We start from the raw sequence: 21,756 nt of genomic DNA, 5'->3' as shown, positions 1-21,756 counted from the left end.
TACCATATTTTTCACTCTATAAGATGCACTTTCGCCCTCCTAAAAAGTAAGGGGAAATGTGTGTGCGTCTTATGGAGCAAATGCAGGCTGCGCAGCTGTCCCAGAAGCCAGAACAGCGAGAGGGACCGCTGCGCAGCGAAAGCAGATATCCCTCTGGCTTCTGGGATTCAGAATTTTTTTTTCTTCTTTCCCTCCTCCAAAAACTAGGTATGTCTTATGGTTTGGTGCGTCTTATAGAGCGAAAAATCCGGTACCTGCCCTTCACCCTTCAGGATAGAGAGATGCAATTTCAGCATTCACAGGAAGCTGTATAGTGAAGGTGCAAGGTGCACCTCTCTGGGGGAAGGAGTTCCACAGCTGAGAGGCTGCCACAGAGAAGGCTCTGTCCCAGGGCTCCACTTCCTCTGAATTTCCCAGGGCAGCAGAACTTCCAAGAGCTCTCTCTGCTGATCTTAACACCTGAGAGGGTCTGCAAGGAACGAAGTGGGCTCTCAGATATTAGGGGGCCTGCATAGCTTTAGGGCTTTACACACAAATGCACCAGCCCTCTTTCTGTAATGGCTGGCTCCTGAATCTCAAGCAGTATTGAGGAAATTAATCTCTCCCTTCACACTGACATAAGAACAGCTTTGAACCGCACTACCTTCTCTCCATTCTTAGGTGGGAGCATGAAATCCTCAGGCACCCATCCTTGCAAGGGTGGCTATAGTTGCATCCCCAAAGGTTAGCTTGTACGCTCGGTCTTCCTGCAGTGCTTCCATGCCTGCCTGCAGGGCAAAGGCAGGACCAAATTCCACATTCCTCTCGTGCTCTGGTTCCTCCCAAACCTGCAGGCCAGGCGTAATAATGCCATTAAGTGGAATAATCCAGGCTTTGTTTATCTGTGCAGCTGTCTTGGTGGATTAGTAGGAAGCTGGGTTAGGGGGTTGGAGGGGTAATAGGCCTTCTTAATCAAGGGTTTGCTCTCATTACCAGCCCACTAGCAAAGGAGGACACCTCTTCCCTTCTGCCAGGCCTGATTCGTAGCCTCTGTTCACCCCGCTGTAGTGAACCCAGCAGATGCTTTAGCTCCTTTGCTGCAGTGGAAGCGGCAAAGCAAGGGGTGGGCTTGTGAGTCAGGGTTGGGAGTGGTGTCTCTCAGCAAACAGTTCCCACTTCAACTTACCCCTTCCTTCCTTCCTTCCTTCCTTCCTTCCTTCCTTCCTTCCGGTGTACGCCAGGTGTGGAGTGTGCCACTGACATTGATGAGTGCGAAGACCACCCCTGCCAAAACGGAGGAGCCTGTGAAGATGGCATCGCTGACTACATCTGCCATTGCATCCTTGGTCCAAACGGCATTGCCTGGGGTGGGAAGAACTGCTCTGTGGAGCTGACTGGGTGCCAGAACCACAGCTGCCAAAACGAGGCCTTGTGCATCCCCACCTACCAGTCTGGGTCCCACGGCCACCTGTGCCGCTGCCACCCTGGCTTCTATGACTCCACCTGTTCCACGCCAACCACCTTCTCCTTCACAGCCAGTGTCTACCTCTTCATCAACATGACTGCAGACGACAAGAGTGCCAGGGGCGCGCCAGAGGGGCACCAAGCCAGTGTGGCTCTCCGGTTCCGGACCACCCTCCCCGATGCCATCCTCTTCTACCGAGGTCAGCCAGGAGACCACCTTCTTCTGGAGCTCTCTGGTGGCCTCCTGCGAGTGACACTTTGGATGCGGGACACTCCGTTGTCTTTCACCTTGGAGGCACCGAAGGTGGCCGATGGCCATTGGCACAAGGCAGAAGTCCTGCTGCAGGATTCTCTCGTGCTCAAACTTTGGCATGAAGCCTGTGCTGGGGGTGTCTGTTTGCATAGCAGCCCCATTGGAGAGGGAGCCCCCATTTCATTCCTGCCCTCCTTTTTGCACATATATATTGGAGGAGTTGAAGAGGACTTAACGCCTAATCCAACAAAGAGTTTCCTTGGTTGCTTGGAAGACTTGCAGATTGATTCTAAGGTTGTCTTGCCACAGGAGGTGATCGGACTGAAAGCCCCTGGGTTTGAGCTGGGCTGCGAGAGGACAGAGTGGTGTCACTCCCAGCCCTGTTCACATGGCGGCCAGTGCATTGACCTCTGGGCAGACTTCCACTGTCACTGTGCTCGGCCTTACGAAGGCCGTACATGCGCCTATGGTGAGTAATGAGTGAGATTGCCTGTCGGCCCCTCTGAGGGGGAGGTGGGTTGGCTTGGAAGCAACCCTCTGTTTGGGGGAGGTGATGTAGGCCTGGGGTGGAGAGGTTGCAGTTCACGGTTCATGTGCTTGATCTTATGGCAATAGAGGCAATTCTCCTGGGCACCCACTGTAGACCCAACAAAGAGCCACAACAAAGTGCCGCTGGGTGCTCTTCTCCAAAGCTCAAGGGCAGGCAATTGCACACACAGCAAATTATGGCCATGAAGGTTGCAATTGCCAGTGCCTAGGTTCAGCTGTCATCCTTAAGCAGAACCTCAGCCATTTCCAAAGGTCCCAGAGGGATGGTGAATGGGTTGAGACCAGCCTAGTGGTCTCAGAATGGTTTTGTTCTGATGCTCCCTTCAGCTCAGAGTTGCCATGCATTGTTCTTTCTTCCTCAGAGTCTCCTGCAGGAACTTTCAGCCAAGACAACTCCTCAAGCTTTGCTGCCTTTGCAGTTAGCAGCAGTCTCGGGGCAAACTTTAACCTTTCGTTTTTCATCCGAACTCTGAGGCCCAGTGGTCTGGTGACCCAAATCAGCAACCAAAGTGAAGTTTTCCTCACAGTGTATCTGAAGGATGGGCAGCTCCAGCTGGAGGCACCTTCTGCTGCTCCCATTGGGCCAACTGGGCAGCTGGCGGATGGCACCAGGCACTTTGTGGCGCTTTCCTTCCACAATGGTCTTGTTTACACCAGCCTTTTAGGCAGAGAGGAGGAACTGGGACCCCTGGTGGTGGCTCCTCTCTCTCCTGGCTTTGTGGTTCATGTGGGTGGACTCCCGGACCAAGACAGTGCTGCCACGTGGGGAGGGCCTTTTAAAGGCTGCCTTCAGGATGTCCGACTCAATGACTGGCAGATGCAGCTTGCCCCTCACCTGGCTGCTAACCACAGTGGCCCACAAGAGAGGCTTGTGGGGCAAACCACCAACGTTGGTTTCGGATGCACCTCTGATGACACTTGCAAGGTAAGGAGAATCCCAGAAGTTGTCGGTCTCTGCTGAGAATGGTATTATAGTGCAGCCTTTGCAAGCCTGGTGCTCTCCAGATGTTTTGGACTACAATTCACATCAGCATGGAGTTGTAGTCCAAAACATCTGGAGGTGGCAGCAGGTTGGCAGAGGCCAACTTGTACCTCTGTGAACTGAAGGGCAGAAGGAGGCCTAACGAGCTCTGGTGGTTTCCTCAAGTGGCCACCAGCATTCCCTTGCAAGCCCACAAGCAGGATATGCCTCCAGCAGCTGGCAATCGGAGGTATCCTGCCAGGGAGTCACGCCTTGTGAACCATATCAGGGCCATCCAAGCAACCCATGGAACAAATTCCATAGGAGGCGTGCGAAATGGGGTTTACTTTTGCCAGACAGCAAAGTTATGACATTTCTTTTTGTTTATAGTTTAGAGAGAAGGCAAGAAACCGTGAGGAACACACATGACAGAGGTGTACAAAGTATGTGTGATGTGTAGAAAGCAGATAGAGATGCATTTTTCCTCTCTCAAAACACTTATGGATGTCCAAGAAAGCCAAATGTTGGAAGATTCAGGACCAACAAAAGCCATTATTTCTTAAACTGTGAACCTCCCACTGCAAGAGGCCGTGATGGTCACCAATTTGGGTGGCTTCAAAAGAGGATGGGACAAATTCATGCAGGAGAATAAGGCTAATCGTTGGCTAGTAGCCATGATGGCTGTGTCCTGTCTTTCCTGTCAGAGGCAGTATTCCTCAGTACCAGTTTCTGGGACAAATCTCAACTGTGGGAGCTGCTGTTGTACTGAGGTTCTGCTTGTGGGCTCCCCAGAGGCATCTGGTTGGCAACTTGGAAGTGAGTTCTGGACATTTCTGTTCCAACTACCTGATATAAATGAGTTGTTGAGAGATTGCAAATGGGCTAATGGGTGCATGCAAAGCGGAGCCCAGAAGAATTTGTGCACAACTGCTCTGCCAGTTTCCTCCCCAGCGACAGAGTAGCAAAGGAAGCGACCTTATCTTGAGCCAGACCATCTAGACCAGTGTTGTCTACTGTGGCTGACAGAAGGTCTCCAGGGTTTCAGACAGGTGTCCTTCTTAGCCTTACTTGGAGATGCTGGAGATTGAACGTGGACCTTCTGGATGCAAAGCATGTACTCCGTCTATGGCCCTCCTGCAAGAACAGCAGAGGAAGCCGCTGTTCACTAAGTCTATTTAGCTCAGGGTTGTGGACACAGACTTGCAGTCTCTTTCTAGGGTTTCAGACAGGTGGGCATGCCAAGCCCTACCTGGAGATGCTGAGAAGTTCACTGGGACCTTCTGCATGCAAAGCATCTCCCCCACCTCTTTTTCCATGACACACTTAAGCAAGAGTGGCAGTGAGTCCCTGTTTGCCAGAGGAAAGGCCTGCACAGTAGCTCATGCAGGGCTGTTACCACCCCTTCACTGTTGCTCTTGCCTTGGCACTGGCTTGGCATGGAGGTGAATGCCAAGGGGGCTAATAGGATCTCCTTAAATAGCCTTTGCTAACTTGGTTCCCTCCAGTTGTTTTGGACTACAATTCCCATCAACCCCAGCAAACCAGGCTGGTGAAGGGTGGTCTAGAAGCTTACATGTTTCCAGCATTTCCTTCCTATGTTCTTCCTCCTTACGCTGTCAAAGGACCAGGCATTGGGCAGGGAGGAGTAACAGCGTTAACCTGGCAAGGTGGAGTATGGACTGTCCTTTGCCTCTCTCCTCTATTCAGCATGTGCTCATGGTCTCTCTCTTTGTCCCCATCCAGCTTCTCACTCCCTCGCTTGGCCCTCAGATGAGCATCTTCTGCTGCCACAAGGGCAACTGCATGCATGCATTGAAACCTTTCTGTCTTGAATTGGCTTGGGGCTAAAGGCACCTCTTGCACACACAGAGGTCTAGAAAGAAGGTTTTTTTGGCAGGGGGAAATTTGATCCAGTGCACCCAGTGCACCACCTACACAGATGCAGGGGACACCCCCCCCCCCGGCCACCACTTCTCTTTCTCTGTAGTAAGTTACAGAGGGACAATGCTCCATCTTTATGGAGCTTAAAAGCATCCCGCTCATTAGTACAAAGAGAGATTCCCCCAGACTAGATCAATTCCACTCAATAATAACTTGGCCTCATACCTCTCCTAAAGTACCCGGTGCAACCGAGAAGCCAAGTCCCAGCTTTCCAGTTGTTACAAATGGGGAGGGAGCAGAAAATCTTAGAGACGGTATCCTGAGCACAGTGCCCTCCCTCACACCACCAAACCTGCCACCAGAGTCCTGCTTTCAGCAGAAAAGAAAAGCACAAAGAGGCAGACATGGGTGGTGACAGTGGCGTAGCGTGGGTTGTCAGCACCCGGGGCAAGGCAAGTATTTTGCGCCCCCTAACCTGTGGATTTGCGCTCCCTAACCCTAACCCCCAGATGTTGTGCCCGGTGCGGCCGGGCCCCCCTGCACCCCCCACGCTACGCCACTGGGTGGCGAGAAAGTGAAAATAGCGGAAAAGTCGAGCGTAAGCATGAGAAGCTGCCATTTCTCCATGTAGCTCACTATGATCTATGCTGACTGCCAGGGGCTCTGCAGGGTTACAGAGAGGAGGCACTCAGACCCCACCTGGCGATGCCAGGGAGAGAACCTGGGACCTCCTAGCACTACCACTGAGCTAGACACCTTCTAGCTAGGGTTGGAAATTCAGTTGCTAGCCATGCATCCCACCGTTTTCATCCAACGGCAACTACGGCTCCCAGGCATTCCTCACCCAAATCTGCTAGCCTTCCCCCTGCCCCTCAGACCCCCAGCAATGCATGTCTCTCCAATGAAGAGTGGACCCTGTTCCTCCTCCTCCTCCTCCTCTGACCAGGCTCCTTTCTTGTCTTTCAGCCTGGGCCATGCCTCAATGGCGGCCAGTGCACCGTCACATGGAATGACTTCAGCTGCAGCTGCCCAGCCAACTTCACAGGCAAGCGCTGTCACGAGAGAGTCTGGTGCATGAGTGAGCTGTGTCCTCAAGCCACAACCTGCGTGGATGTCCCTTCCGGCTATGTCTGTAAGCATCATGCAAGGGACAAAGAGAACCTGAAGCAAGAAGCGCAAGAGCCTCCCCTTTTCTATCATTCATTTAAAGAATTTATAAGAACATAAGAGTAGCATGCTGGATCAGGCCCAAGGCCCATTTAGTCCAGCATCCTATTTTCACAGTGGCCAACCAGAGGTCTGTGGGACAGCAGGAAGAGGGCAACACCACTCTCCTCTTCTGCGGTTTCCAACAACAATTCAAAAGCATAATTGCCTCCATCTGCGAAGGTAGAGCCCAGCCATCGTGGCTGGTAACCATCAGTTGCCCTCTCCTCAATGAATTCTGCATAAACCACTTAATACAGAATACATAAGCATAAGAGTATCTGAAACTGCATGAGATAAAACCAATCATAAAACCAATCTGCAAATCACAATAAAGCCCCTAATTGCAGATCGTATCAGCTGTGGACTAAAATCTCCCCACCCTTCACAGTGACAAATGCAGGTAAATATCCCTGTTCCACCCATACCCCCTCATCCTTTAAAATGCTCACTGTGGGCGAGAACATAAGAGCCTGCTGGATCAGAGCAAAGGCCCCTCTAGTCCAGCTTCCTATTCTCAGTGGTGGACCCTTTGCCCCAGCAGGAAGTCCGCAAGCAGGAGATGAGCAGCCCTTCTCACTTGTGATTCTGAGCAGCGGGTGTTTAGAGGCACACTGCTTCAACAGACCACAAATTTGCCATGGAAGTTTGTTTTAGGGGGCAACACATCCTTCTTTAGTGGCCTCGTGCATGTGTCATGAAAGTGGTGGCTAGGATTGGCACCAAGAGAGATATAGACAGTGATGCTCCTCAGTACATAGGGATAGTCAGTGTTGCTCTCTCTTGGAAGATACTTTCAAATGGGGATCCTTGTTATTTTCATTGGAGCCCCCCCCCCCCCAGGCCTGCCTCCTCTGACTGCCATGTTCACCTTCTCCTCCTTGCAGGTCTGGCCACGGCCACGTTCCATGAGCGCGACGCAGCTGAATTCACAGCCAACGCGTCCATCACCAGAGCCCTCCATAGCCTCCGCCTGGACTTCAGAACAAGGGACCAAGACAGCATCTTGCTGCGGGCCGTGGTGGCTGTGGATTCTCTCCTGGTGGCCATCCAGAACTCCTCTCTGCTGGTAGAGATCAGGAGTGGGAACGGCGTTGAGGGGGCAAACCTCCTCAGCCAGGTGCCAGTCTCAGATGGCGCCTGGCACACGCTTTCGCTGTCCATGGAAGATCCCTTGGCTCTCTCGTCAAGATGGCACCTTTGTCTGGATGGGTCCGTCAACACAACCCTCCAGGGCAATGCTGGGAACCTGGACTTCCTGAAGAGCAACGCACTCATTGTCCTGGCTGAAAACTTCACCGGCTGCCTTGGGCACGCAGATGTGGGTGGAGTGTTTCTGCCACTGGCCGCCCCCACCGCGTACCCACAGCCAGAACAGTTCCTGCAGACAAACAGCCGGGCAACCCTTCTTGGCTGCCAGGGGCAAGACGTCTGTGCCTCCAGCCCTTGCCTCCACCAGGGCACCTGCCAGGACCTCTTCAACACCTTCAGCTGCGCCTGCAGCCCTGGGTGGGAGGGGCCTCTGTGCGAGGCCAACATTGACGACTGCAAGTCCAGCCCCTGCCTCCACGGCACGTGCATAGATGAAGTGGCTGATTTCCAGTGCAACTGCGAGAAGGGCTACATTGGGAAGCGCTGCCACATTAACGTGGACGACTGCATTAGGCACCAGTGCCAGAATGGTGGGACCTGTGTGGATGGGGTCTACAGCTACTCCTGCAAGTGTCCCCCACAGTACACAGGCCCTCACTGCGAGTAGGTGTCCCCCCGACCCCTGTCTCCTAAGGATGCTGCTGGAGGGAGCAGAGCTTCCAGGGATGGTGCTGGGAAGATTAGCCTGAAGCAAGCTGTTTGTTTGTTTCTCTGTTTTTATTTATATTTAAACACAATTACCAAGCAAATTGTTGTCTTCCAGGGCAAATGTGCAGATGTTGAGTTTTGCATGCAGTCATCCACATGGCATCAAAACAGACTTTTGGGAAATCTTCTATGCTGCAGATTAAGCTCGCGTCCGCAGGGCATACACTTCAATCTAGAGCATTAAGATAATTTTTCCGTAGTGGCTGCTGCAATTGAGACAGAAGGGAGATTACTGCACTACAGTTAATAACCAATACACTGTTTCTTTACTGATGCCTTTTGCACGCTGCTCCACAGCAAAACGTTCCCTAAGCAGCTCGTGATAAACAAGTAAAAGAAAACCTTAAATCAAAACAAGAAACCATTAAAAGACGAGAGAGACCTGGCATGTCTAGGAAGCAGGCTTATAGCGTGGAAAAGTTCCATTTCTTTCAGTAATTCAACTTAAAAGGTGAAACTAATATATGAGATCGACTCATGACATGCAAAGCGAGATCTGCTTCTACTTCTCCGAGGTCCAATCTTGCTCCATTTGCAATCCTTGTTTTGCTGATTTCATTGAATATTCTAATATTCTGAGATGGTTCATTTGGGGTTTTCATCAGCTGTATACCATGATCATCACAATTGTAACAAATCAAGGCTTGACCTGTCTCACTTGGCATTTCATGAGTCGATCTCGTATATTAATTTCACCTTTTAAGTTGAATTACTGAAAGAAAGGAACTTTTCCGCTATATTCTAATTTTTCGAGGTTCACCTGTAGTCTAGCCTGACTGGTGGAATCTCTCTGGGGCTCCAGGCAAGAGCCTCTCCCACCCCTACCTGGAGGTGACAGTGGGGGTTGAACCCGAGGCCTTCAGCATGCCAAGCAGGTGCTCAGTCACTGAGCTGAAGCCCTTTGAGTTGCAATGAAACGGGACCTCCGAAATGCAGAGCAGAGGTCTGGATTGCCCAAGTCTCTCAAGAAGCCTGGGTGGACCAAGAGGCCCCTGCCTGGCACTGAAAGGGCTGTGAAGCTGGTGCCAGGAACTGAGCCACCCTGGGAAGAGAAGCCTTGCCTGCCTCACTGCATTTGGCCTCTGGAAGGACCTTGCGGGGTCAGAGAGATGCATGTGGGACGTGGCGGCCTCTTGGGTAGTCCCGTCCCAAGGCTTCCTGGGCATCAGGGCAGGGGCGGCCAATCACAGCCCCAGGGTCAAAGTGGGTGTGGCCAAAGGGCATCTATTTCTTGTATCTATTACAAGTGCAGATGTGCCGGCACTGCCAGGGTTTGTTTTGATTTCGTTAAAAGTCCCTCCCCCTTTTAAACACAGAATGTATGCTGTATGTATGCTTACAATCTTCTTCTCCTTCTCCTTCTTCCAACCAGGTGGCCGTACCCACCTGAGCAATGCGGGAAGAACTTCACCTGCCTGAATGGCGGCAAGTGCATGAGTGGCGTCTGGGGAGCCAACTGCACCTGCAAGCCAGGCTACACAGGCAGAAGGTAGGACCAGAGTTCCCCATTGCAGGCCAGGCCAGTGGCCCAAGGAGCCCAGCAACTGGTTTCTTCAAAAGAGCAGCTTGGCTGTTTTCACAGAATGCATTCTCATTGTATTACCCTTTAAAAACAACCCTCTATGTATCCAAATAATATCTGTATAATACAGAGTTTACAACTGCATAGGTAAAGGTAAAGGGACCCCTGACTATTAGATCCAGTCGTGACTGACTCTGGGGTTGTGGCGCTCATCTCGCTCTATAGGCCAAGGGAGCTGGCGTACAGCTTCCGGGTCATGTGGCCAGCCTGACTAAGCCGCTTCTGGCGAACCAGAGCAGCGCACGGAAACACTGTTTGCCTTCCAGCCAGAGTGGTACCTATTGATGTACTTGCACTTTGATGTGCTTTCGAACTGCTAGGTTGGCCGGAGCAGGGACAGAGCAATGGGAGCTCAGCCCATCGCGGGGATTCGAACCACTGACCTTCTGATCGGCAAGTCCTAGGCTCTGTGGTTTAACCCACAGCGCCACCCACATCCCACCTACAACTGCATACAGAATATCAAAAGGCAATGGAAACCAGAAATTCCCAACAACCTCATTTCAGTGAGGAGTCTCTCTCGTTCCTGCAAATAGGCTATAGCTTCTGATTCCTTAGAGCAGAGGTTTTCAACCTTTTTGAGTCCACGGCTCCCTTGACCAACTCCATTCTTTGTGGGGCTCAGGGGCCTACTTACGTCCCCCCTTGCCTGCAGAGCTGGCAGCCCCTCACCCTTTTTCGAACACCCTCCCTTGTGGAGTGCTCCCTCAGCCTCTTCTCCTCTATTCCTGGGAGTCCTCTGGGCAGCTGCTGTCTCTGGTCTCTGAGCTGCCCCCCCCCTTGCCCCAAAGAGAGATGCCTCCTCACACTGCCCCACAGGGGCTGGGGAAACACCCCCTGGCCAGCCCCCGAGGCACCGTTCACCTGGGAAGCTTGTAGCCAGGGCTGCTGCAATAAACAGCTGTGCAAGCCTTGGGGAGGCAGAGAGACATGACAGGGCATCAGAGGAGGGAGGGAAGGAAAGAAAAGAGGGACAGAGGCCAGGGTTGCCCACCACTCCCCTGACCATCCTTCAAGGCACCCCAGGGGGCCATGACACACTGGTAGAAAACCACTGCCTTAGAGGAAAGATCTTTATCAGACCTCACTTTCAATCAATGCTCTGGTTCACCAAAGATCATTGAGAAATAGGTGCAATTCACACTTACTCAGTCTTCCTTTATAGAAAATTTGCTTTTGGGTACCAAACTGTGCTTCTATATAAAATGCAAGCTGCCTGAAAGTCTCCACAAGACTAAGGATGTGGTTATAAATCTGTATGAGTGCAGTATAGATACTATTTGGATATATTTGGGTCTCTTTGTTGTGTGTAGAGACTATTGCCATGAGAGACTCACACAAAGCACACAGTTGGCCTGTCCTTATTTTACCAAGAAGAGGAAACCACCCTAAGATGCAGTTGACCAGTAAGCCAGCTGGACCTGTGGGAGGGCTGGAGCCCACAGATGGAAGCAAGCAGGAAGTGGGAAACTGACCAAACAGCAGGCAGAGCTTTTCAGCTTTTGGTGCCTTTAAGGAAAAGAGACCTCTGGCTGTTTCTAAGCAGGCACTGCTGAGAGTGCAAAGCCCACCATGGCAGCTGAGTCTTCCACCCTTGCAGTACAGTTAGCTTGCACCTGGAGGAAAGCTTCTCCAGCTTGCTAAGTTCACCCACTGAAGAGGCAGAGCCCCAAACCAACCCCTCCCCTCCCCTTCAGGTGCCATCATTTCTTTTGGGTTGAGGCTGACTCTTGCCAATTTCTTTTGCAGATGCCAGATCAACATCAATGACTGCGACCCCAATCCCTGCCAGAATGGGGGGACCTGCCAGGATTCCGTAAACCGGTATCGATGTGTGTGCAGTGCCAGCTACACTGGGGAGCGATGCGACATTGACGTAAGCCAATGCCTCCTGTGCGTAGTGGTGGGTCAGGCTTTTGTCTCTTAAAGCTAAGGCAGTTTGGCCAAGAGGGAAAGGAACTGTTTAAAAATCCTGGTCGGATCCAGAGGCAGGGTGGGGGGCGCTGGGTCTCCTCCCCACAACTCTTGCACAAGGAGAATTCAGCATTTGCACTCAGAACTTATTTTAAACATCGGGCCAAAATGCTCTCTCTCTGTCCTTGGAGATTTGAAAGCAGAGGTTCGATAGTCATCTGCCTTCTATTATTTAGCCGAAATTCCTGCCTTGCAGGGGGTTGGACTAGATGACCCTCAGGACCCTCCCAACCTAGTAATTCATAAAGTTTTAAGCATTATTGGGGGTGGGCATAGGTCAGTGATGAAGTGTGAGGGAACAGGGTCCCCAGGAGGTGAAGACGGACAGAGAAGCACAGTGGGGAGACCCCTGGGGAGAGGGGTCTGTGCCTGTATGCGTTGAGGGCCAGGAATGAATTTTAAAATAAGGCCAAGAATACCCTAACCGAGCCTGCTGTTTGTTTGTGGTGGGAGAGAGGTACTTGATGCTTTGCTCAGCAGACAGGGGAATAAGTCTGTGTTGGGGGGCTTCTCTTCGCCTGCCCTGCATGCTCCTCCCTGCATGGAATGTCGTTGCATGTGGGTGATTGGGGACCGGTAACATACTAACCTTGACTGCATGAACCTGCCCTTAATGCCATTGCATGTCTGCAGGGGAGACAGGCTCTCTGCTGTTGCTGTTGCAGCTGTGCCTCCTCCGGCTGATGCTTCTAAACAACCCCTTTGTTTAGAAGCCTTTGCATGCCTGAGTCTGAGGCAGCAGCCCCACTGCCTCCAGGGGTCTTGGCGCTGGTCCCTTCCCGTGGCCTTCCTGCATGCTGATGCTTGCTCTGCTGCCTCTTCTCTTTCATTTCTAGACCACAACTAACCTGTGTGTCTGGCTCTGAACAGGGCACCCTCTGCAGCCTGGCCCCTTCGCCCCATTGCGATGCTGTCTGGTGGGACAGAGCCTCATGAAATCTGACACAGAACATGCTCCACCTTGTTAAGTGCAGCAGATAAAAGGTTTTGAGCTGCAATCTGCTGGCCCCACGCCAGGGTGGAGAAGCTGCTTGCTTAAACTGCCCTCTAATATAGCCAAACCCTATTCCAATTGCACAACACATCTGATATATCCAATTGCAAGGCTTAGGAGCTCAGAATCCACCCAATTACCTGCTTACAAATCTCCCTCCCGGTTTCTCTCTGGGAAGGTAGCGGTGGCTTGGCCAGCAAGCGTCTTAGCTGCTGAGCTGACACACTGCTGTTTTTAGTAAGGCTTATGCTAATCTCGTGTCCCCAAAACAGTTCTGTGAGTAAGCTCTGAGCTGTAGGTGGCTGCTTCTCCTATGCTGTCGTGGACAGCATCTGCATGCAAGTTCCCTGGCTGAGGATGCATTAGCAGACTGCCACCCTGGAAGGGGACCAGACATCGATAAGGTGTGCATGTTGTGAGATTAGATTTCTTGCTGCTGATCTGGAGAAAACCTTGCACAGGCAATTGGTGCTTCCTACTAACCACCCTGCTCAATGCTCGTAACAGGAACAGGGAAGTGTCCCCATATGACAAATTGTCCAAAGGAGCACTCTCGCCTCTCAAGGGCAGAGGCCACCATACTCCCCACACCTGCATCTGTGCATGGTTGACGTTTGGGGCTGCATGTCCTTTCTAGCCACACTTGTGATAGGTCAGAGCTGCAAGCTGCTAGCATTTTTGAATTGGCAGGGACTGCGGCCAATTGGATCCTGGCTATGCCTCCCTCCTAGAGGGAGTTCTAGTGCCTGCTTTCTGCAGCCAGAAATCCAGCCCCTTTCTCCATATCCCTGACTACTGACATTTCGTTCCTGAGCCTTGGCCTACTTTTAACACTGACCTGGGGGACAGCACGCACCCCTTCCTTTCCCTCTCAAGTGCCACGCAGCTGCCAAGCGACTCCCCCACTGCCCGCCGAAGGCTCATTCTTTTTCCATTAATTTCTCTTGCAGAGAGGGACTCCAGGTGCTCTCTTCCCATTCCCATTAATTGAAGTAGCGGTGCCAGTAGCCTGTGGTTGCTTGCTGCTACTCATTATTATCTTCGTGCTTATGATCCTCACGGCCCGGAAGAGGCGCCAGTCTGAGGGGACCTACAGCCCAAGTCAGCAGGAGGTGGCAGGAGCTCGCCTGGAGATGGACAGTGTGCTCAAGGTGCCGCCGGAGGAGCGCTTAATATAGGAGGCCCTGCTCTAGCGAGGCAAAGGGCTGCCTTGGCAAGGCCGGCACTGAGGTGCTGGGCTTGTCCCGGGCTGTGCACCTGCTCGCCCGCCTCACCAAGCTCCTTAAGCGCAGTGGAGTTGCAAGCGCGTGAGTGGCTGGGGCACGGGTGCACCTGGGAACGCCCGAGGCTCCCCAACCCACTCTCTGTGGCTCTTGCCCAGAGGCAGCAGTTAGGCATCACCCTTGCCCCCTTCCCCGTCCATCCCTCGGCTCAAGGAGGAGCCTGCCCAAAGCCCTCCCTTGCAAAATGCTCTTCTCACAGGCAGAACTGCAGGCTGCCTCTGCCCGATTATGCCGGGGGGGACGGCGCTTTCCCAAGACCAGCACCAACACCAGCCAACCTTCAACAGAAACAGCACCTCCGATCCTGCCTCCCTGTCAGACATGGCTCCAAGGGGTGGAGAGACTTCTCAGAAGCCACTGAGAACATTTGCACAAACCAACTCGTTTTATAAAACAGCCCCCTTTGGGGGTGGACTCTCTTGACATTCCCACAGGTACCATCTGTTGGTGGTGCTAGTGATGGAGATGGTGAATGTTTGTGTGTGCTTATTCAGTTCTTCTTGCCAAATGGTGTGGGAGGCCGTAGGATGGAGAAGGGATTGTGGCCCCTTAAGGATTCAGTAATGGCAGAAGCCAGGTGCAGTGGGAATGCAGCAACAGAGCCTGCATACGGACATGTGGGGGGCAGGTCCTCTCTCTCTCCCTTCTTGCCCACCCACTTGAGATTGAGACTCATTAATAGCCCTCTGGCTCCCATGCTGCAGCCACCAGTTACAGTGGTAACTGTAGAGCTGCTTGGTTGGCTTCCTGGCTCAGGGATGCTCACCTGTAGATTACCAAGAGATGTTCAGAACCTGCCCAGCCATTGCAGGGTTTCACCTTGTCTGAAATGCCACTGCATCTTGTTCCACCACAGCGACCAGCTTGGGCCCAAGTCAGCAGCTCCACGCTGGTAGGCACCGTGGGAGCAGCTGGGGGCGCAGTGCTTATCACCCTCTTTGGGCTCTCCATGGTTGCCATGAAGAAGAGGAGGGCCACCCAAGGAACCTACAGCCCCAGCCGGCAGGAGAAGGATGGGGCTCGAGTGGAAATGTGGAACGTCATCAAGCTGCCACCACTGGAGCGGCTGATCTGAATGCCAAGGAGGTGGCGGCTGTGTGCCCATGAACTCAAGACTGCAACGACTCACTCCCCACGGCGCTTCTCAGGTGTGGCTTCATCTGGTCCCTCCTTGCAGCATAACTAACAGGCAAGAGAGTCCGATTCCCTGTTGCTCCACTGGGCCTTCTGTGCTGGGGTGACATGTATTCGGTGAATGGTTAGCCGAAGGCCTGCTGTCTGCCTGACCAGAAGCACCCGGTGCCTGCACTGTTTGTCTACTTACAGGGAGAAGCTGAGCAGAATCGAGGGCTAGGAACTCAGCATAAACCTTGCATTGGTCATTAGTCAAGCAGTGGCATGGAGACAGAACAGGGTTGGATGAAGACTGGGAGCAAGCACTTCTGTGCTTGTTCAGACTAATACCACACACATCTCCAGAATCCAGTGATAAGCAGAGCCTTCCCTTTGCTAGAACACAGGGTATCCCTCCCTACTTGCTGAGGCATTACCAGAACTAAGACTCCAGTGAACTGCAGCTGATTGCCAAGGATGAACCGCAATGCAGTGGCCTATAGTGCCTTGTGAACAAGCTACCCAAGACAGTATTAGAACAACTGGAAGTGAATGTGGGGCCTCCCTGTTCCCCCTCCTTCCAGAGGCAGCTCCCGTTTTTGTTGCACAAAGTAAGAGCCCCCAACCAAGAGCATTCTCTTTCCTTGGTGTCACAAGGCCGTTGCTTTGAAAATCCCCTTTCATCTCCCAAGGTGGGAAACTTGCAGGTTTTGTTCATTTTCAATTTGTCCTAGTCACACTCTTGTCCTTGTATTTCCTTGCTTGGGGTTTATTGGCTAAGAATGAGAACAGTTTAAAAAGAAAAAGAGCAATAAAAGCAGATGTATGTACAACAATCAGCCAAAACAAAGAAAATAGCAGCTACAAACTGACCGTGAGGCATCTTGCTTGCTGGACAGGTAATCAGTTAAGAGGCAGGGTAAAGATCCTGGGGCTCTGCACGTCCCCCTTGACTCCAGGTCCCACCACCCCGGACCCTGGTCATACTGGCTGGGGCTAATGCGAGCCAGAAACTCCTGAGGAGCCCAGAGTTGCCACTTTTAGTCAGGCAAAATAAAGGACAGGTTGAGGAAAATACGGGACAGGTGGGGGGGGGTGCAGGGAATTGGGGGTTAAAATTACCTGATGCAGAAATGACTTAAAAGCAATCCATTAGAATGGCACATGGGGGTTAGAGTTTTATTCAATGAAAAAACGGGGGGGGGGGGGCTCTCACTTTCTGACTTGTGAGTCTCCGTCTCTGAGCTTTCCGCCTCTGCCCATGCAAAAACCCTCTTCCCCCCAGTCTCCACCAGGGCTGTGCAAGGCCCCCTTTCCAAGTCTGCCCCCTCCGTCCTTTCTGCGCTCTTCCGCACTGGACCAGACCTCTTTTGCCTTCTGAGAAAAACCCTCTCTCAAGCTCCCCCCCGCCCCCCCCCCAGCCCATCATGACTCACTCTGGGCTCTCCTCCTCATGGACCAACCCTCTGCCACCACAAGCTCAGGCTCTCTCTCCTCCCACCAGACCCGCCCTCTGTTTTGAGGATGAGCTGAATATACGAAAAAGTCATCATGTTTGAAGTCCAAACTACATACTGCTGCAATGCAGGGGGTTGGACTAGATGATCTTCAGGGTCCCTTCCAAATCTACAATTCTATGTGCTAAAGGACAGGCGACACTTTTCTCCAAAAACAACTAAGTAAATGGATGATCCCATTTTTCTGGAGATGGGTGGCAACCCTACAGGAGCCCCCATTCTTTAGTTGGGGGTCATACAAGGGCAGGAGTCACTCTCTGCACCCCAACTGAACAAAATGAGGATGCGATTGGCAGGTGCTGCTGCGTGGGCAGGCAGAAGCACTGGGCAAGAGGTGGCATCCTGAAGGAAGAGGGAGCAGACAGTGGTCAGGTTGAGGAACATGGGAACCTGTCAGATCAAAGTTTCATCCAGCTCAGAATTGCCCACACTGATTTGAGGGAACTCCTGAATTCTTTTGTGGGTGGGGGGCAGTGGCCATTCCCAGTCCTATCTGGAAATGCCAGGGAGTGGACCTGGGGAATCTTCTGTAACGAAGCATGGGCTCTACAACTAACCTCTCCAGCTCCCATCCCTGTGGAGCGCAAGGGGAAAGTACGGCCTGCAGCATTAGCTCTCAGAAAAGGTGGGTGAGCCGTGCTCCAGCTCAACGCTCCAGAGCAAGAGGAGGGAGGGTGCTGCTCAGATGAGGACAGCCACCCAGCAAAGGGAAGCTGCCCAGCATTGGCTTCTAATATCTATTGGGGACTGGCACAAGGCTAGCCACGCAGCGCCCACTCTGGTAGCCATGGTCAGAGCAGAGAAGCATCAGACCCCCTCCTACTGAACTCCCCCCCCCCCCACAGGAAAGACCAGCTCATCCTTTCGCTGTGCGCTGGCTCCTCTTTCTGCACCCTGCGCCCGAGACAAGATGAGCACCTGCGTGGATATGGCCAACTGCGGCCCAAAATCATTAGCGTTTACCATCAACAGGAGTGAGAAATATTTTAGCAAACACTATCTGTTCCAAGCACCAAAGCCCAGCTTAATAAGGGGAGGTGTGAATTCCTATAGACTGTTGAAGGGAGGGCGGGAGCACCCCGGCTGCTGCTGCTGCTGCTGAGAAGTACATGATTCGTACTTCTGCTGTAAATATTTTAGAAATGCTACCTGTGCAAAAGAGACCTGATTCCACAAGGGGCTGGCCTGACACATAGCCGTCTCTGAGGAATCTGCCACACACCCTACCTCCCGACCCTTTGGAAGGGCCTCTGAGCCACACACACACACACAGCTGAAGGCTTGTGACCAAGGCTAGGTCCCCAGAAGAGGAAAGGGAAATCCCGCTGCAGGGGAGGGCTTCCAAGCCCATCACTAGTGGGAGGATCCCAGCACTCCTATTAATTAAGAGTTTTCCTCCACCAGATTCAGATGAACATTCCCACCCCACCTCCTCTCCTTGGTGTGTTAGCTGCTGCAATCACAACACGTCCAAAAGGAGGAGGAAATCTAGCCCCCTCCGTGAGCCTTGGCTGGGCAGCACACAATGCCAGGCCTCTTCCACTGGATGCGTTCTGTACAATTCCCACCTGACTGTGAGAGGGAAGCAGCTAGCCAGGCCCATCCACTGTTGCAGAGGGGAGTTGGGTCAAGCATGCACACGGAATCATAGAACTGTAGAGCTGGAAGGGACATAAGCGGGTTTGCTGGGCAAGCAGCGGTTCCATGTGCGTGTGTTGATGGGGCTTGGCAAGGGCTGAATTCTGCTAGTCCAGCTTCCCTCCATGAGGCCCTTGGCTACCCTCCCTAGCAGTCTGTTAGGGAGCCCAGCACCATTCAGCACACATGGCACAATGAGAACCAAGCGTGCCCTGACGAAGGTTGCCTGCAAGAGGGAGCTTAAACAGGTGGCTGTGGCAAGTAAGCCAAGCCAAGTAGAACACCACCTCTCTCCCAAAAGATTCAGCCTTCGAGGCGAGTGGAACACTTTCGCCCTTGAGCATGAGGCAGGATCCGTACAGCCTGTGCCTCAAAAACAGCATTTTCTTGTCCACCCTGCTCTGAAGCCTCTTAAGGGGAATAAGCAAGTGAGAAGCATCATTGATTCCTGAGGTGAGGGCTACAGCCAAGGAAGCAGACTGAGAATCATAGCACTGCCTCCAGCTCCACCCCATGGATCCCAAACCCTCAGTCAACAGGAGGTGGGGCACTTTGGGGCAAAAACAAAGACACTTGCCGTGAGGGGATCCTCCAGCAACTGTTTGCACCTTCCAAGGAAGACTCCCCTTGTAGCAGGGTGACTGTGGATGGACTGAGACACTCCCACACAATCTGGACTAGCGCCTTACCTACCTGCTTGGTGTGGCAACCAGCCTTGTATTTACCAGCACTTGGTACAACCCATACCTGAAGTTTTCCAGGAGGTGGCAACAAGGAACCATCTTGTGTCAGACACATGTCCAAAACGAATCATGCAGAGGAGCCTAGTTACTTTCGTTATCGCATCAAAACAGGTTTGTGAACCAGCCTTCAAAGAACAGCCCTCCACCATGAATGAGAACTCCTTGTCTGTCCCTCTCTATTTTTAGATTTGCACCTGAACTCTGAGCATCACAGAGGCCCAACTTCCGCTACAGATATAAACCAGTGTTTTTAACCTCTCTGCTGTTTAATTTATGGATGTTTTTTATTCTGTTTCCCCACTGTGAACTTAACATACTTTTGATATTTAATGTTGGATATATTTTTTCACAAAGCTGCTGTGCTACAGATTATGTACGTTCCTTTTTTTTTTTTTTTAAACCAGACTGGTGATTGTTGTAATTAAAATTTGCATCTATTTGTTCAGCTTTCACCATTCCACAAAGAAATGCATTTGCCATCAGAAAGTTGAGGGGAGTTTGATGGGGCTTTTGAAATCCCCCCCCCCAGGGCAAACAGGGACTCCATAGCAACTCTTGAAGCATGATGCACCTTGAAGCATGATGCACAGGCTTCAATAGAAAGAGGAGGGGCGAGATAAAAGGCAACCAGTGCCGTTCACAGTTTAGCAGGCTGCACTGTATCCTAAGCTTATTATTACTAGCAGTTTCACCTTCACCGCTTAAATGTTTATGAACAGCTCAGCCAATGGCTAGAGGCCATCTGCATCCAGTTTCCCTCCTATTTAAATATGCTCAGCAGACAAGATGCCAAGCAGTAAATTCAGCATTCTGATCTTGGCTAGGAGGAACAGGCACAGCTGCCAGGTGTCTTTCCTGTGTATCTCCTGAGGTCCCATTGCATGTGATAATGCTTCACTTTGCAGGCCAAAAATAAGGAATGATACTGCCAGGTCCACCAGGAGGCTGGCGATGACAGCACAGAGGAGGAAGTGAAGGATGTGTTTTCAGATTTCTAATGGGATTATGGTGTCAATATTCCCATATGAATGACCTTGGAAACATTTTTTTGTACTCCTCTGTGGTCCTATTACAGGGGTGACAAACCTCGTTTCAGCATGCCAGAAGTGGGTGCAGCAACAGTTGTGGCTCTTGCCGCCATACAATGAAGCTAGCTTTCTTCTCCTGCATGCGCACTGCACATTCTCTGCATTCTCCATCCAAGCAACCAAGAGCTACGGACACATTCTAGCCAGGCAGAAGCATTTGAGGAGGGCGGGGAGCATGGGCTGAGAAAAGTACGAAGGGCCAGTTAGAAGGGCAGGGAGGGGCCCATTCAGCACAAAGGTGGCCCTTTGCTCTTACCTCCCCACCAGCAATAAGGTTTGGGCATGCTTGCACATGTTCAGTTCAAATACTTCATTTATGTAGCATTGCTGACCAATGATCTATTTGATGAAAGCTCCACCCTGCTTTTTAACAGGTCTGAGTTCAACACTTCATATAGACAGAAGAAGGTGGCATTTGCATCATGTCTAGGGGCTTCCCCTTGGCCAGAAAACAGCCCCGTGACAAAGGGCATGCTCTGCTGCAAAGGCCAAACTGAGCCCCCAAAGCACCTTGCTCAGTTGTTTCACGTTATCAGCTGCTGTCCTTCCCAGAATGTGGTTAGGCAGTTTTTGCCGCTCGAATCCCTTCCTCCCATCCCAACCAACGCAATTTGCTTCTTTAAAACACTGAATTCATTGAGACACTCCCATCTTTCCCCCTGGTTTCTGTCAGTGCCTCAAAACTGGTTTCCTCCACTACCCCAACCCCTAGAAGAAAACTAATGTAGGAGGTGCATTAGTTATATTTCAGAAAACGGATAAAATATTACAGGTGGGATGCACAATAGGTGGAGGAGCCCCTGCCACACCTATTTTGATAGGTGGTAAGCAGGAATGCAGAAACACTGGTGTGTCGTAAGAGGGACTGAACTGTACATGCTTTGTTCAACTTCCTACAATGGAGCCATATTTGGCAATATGTGCCGCCTGGAATCCCAGGCTACAAGGCTACTTAAGGGCCCAAGGTGGCAGAACTCTGTGACAGCCCACTCATAGAAAGGGGGGGCAAGTTTGCACTTTGACCAGTGACTGCAGTTCATTCCTTAGGCAGAAGGGTGAAGGGGTTGGTTTCTTTCACCTGCCACCCCAGTTTTCTGCCTACCCAAGCTGCTGCCCCCTTTTAACAGTTGGATTTAAACTGCAGTAAAGGTGGAACCACAAATACTCATACAACTGAGATCACATCCAGGAGTGGGGAGCCCTTTTCAGCCCAAGGCCCACATTCCTTACTGGGCAGCATTCTGGGGGCCATATGTCTTTTTGCCAGAGGCAAAGATGGGTGGAGCAACTGACGTCTGCTTTTCCTTTGCAGAATAGGCAAGTTTCTGCACAAACTCGTGTGTCGCTCTCTTACCTTCCATCCAGGCAACCAGGAGGCATGATCAGAGTTCAGGGACACACCCCAGGCAGGCAAAGAGACTTGGAGATGGCATGAAGCAGGGGCGATAAGGGGCATGGCCTGGGGACAGTCCTGAGAGCTTGGAGCAGGCATAGGCAAACTTGGTCCTCCAGATGTTTTGGGACTACAACTGTGGTCAGGGTCAGGGATGATGGGAATTGGTCAGGGATGATGGGAATTGTAGTCTCAAAACATCTGGAGGTCCAGGTTTGCCTATGCCTGGCTTGGAGGCTAGGAAGATCACCTCCTAGGGTTGAGAGGATTCACATGTG

The 21,756-nt window shown here is 51.9% G+C and overlaps 1 protein-coding gene across 1 annotated transcript in view; it reads left to right on the top strand.

The window, feature by feature from the left end:
• CRB2 (crumbs cell polarity complex component 2) overlaps window positions 1-19,447 on the top strand; it is a 65,490-nt gene extending 46,043 nt beyond the window's left edge. Inside the window, exons 7-13 of the mRNA XM_083422857.1 lie at window positions 1,221-2,165; window positions 2,608-3,170; window positions 6,054-6,219; window positions 7,181-8,048; window positions 9,526-9,642; window positions 11,485-11,611; window positions 13,654-19,447. Of these exons, the coding sequence (XP_083278983.1) occupies window positions 1,221-2,165; window positions 2,608-3,170; window positions 6,054-6,219; window positions 7,181-8,048; window positions 9,526-9,642; window positions 11,485-11,611; window positions 13,654-13,881 (3,014 nt within the window). The 3' untranslated portion in view covers window positions 13,882-19,447. The remainder of the gene's footprint in view (window positions 1-1,220; window positions 2,166-2,607; window positions 3,171-6,053; window positions 6,220-7,180; window positions 8,049-9,525; window positions 9,643-11,484; window positions 11,612-13,653) is intronic.
• The last annotated feature ends 2,309 nt before the right edge of the window (window positions 19,448-21,756 follow it).

Source organism: Podarcis tiliguerta (genome assembly GCF_965153285.1).
Source record: "Podarcis tiliguerta genome assembly, chromosome: Z".
Lineage (NCBI taxonomy): Eukaryota > Metazoa > Chordata > Lepidosauria > Squamata > Lacertidae > Podarcis > Podarcis tiliguerta.
The sequence above is the reverse complement of the archived record's forward strand: the minus strand, read 5'-3'. Positions and strand labels throughout refer to the sequence as shown.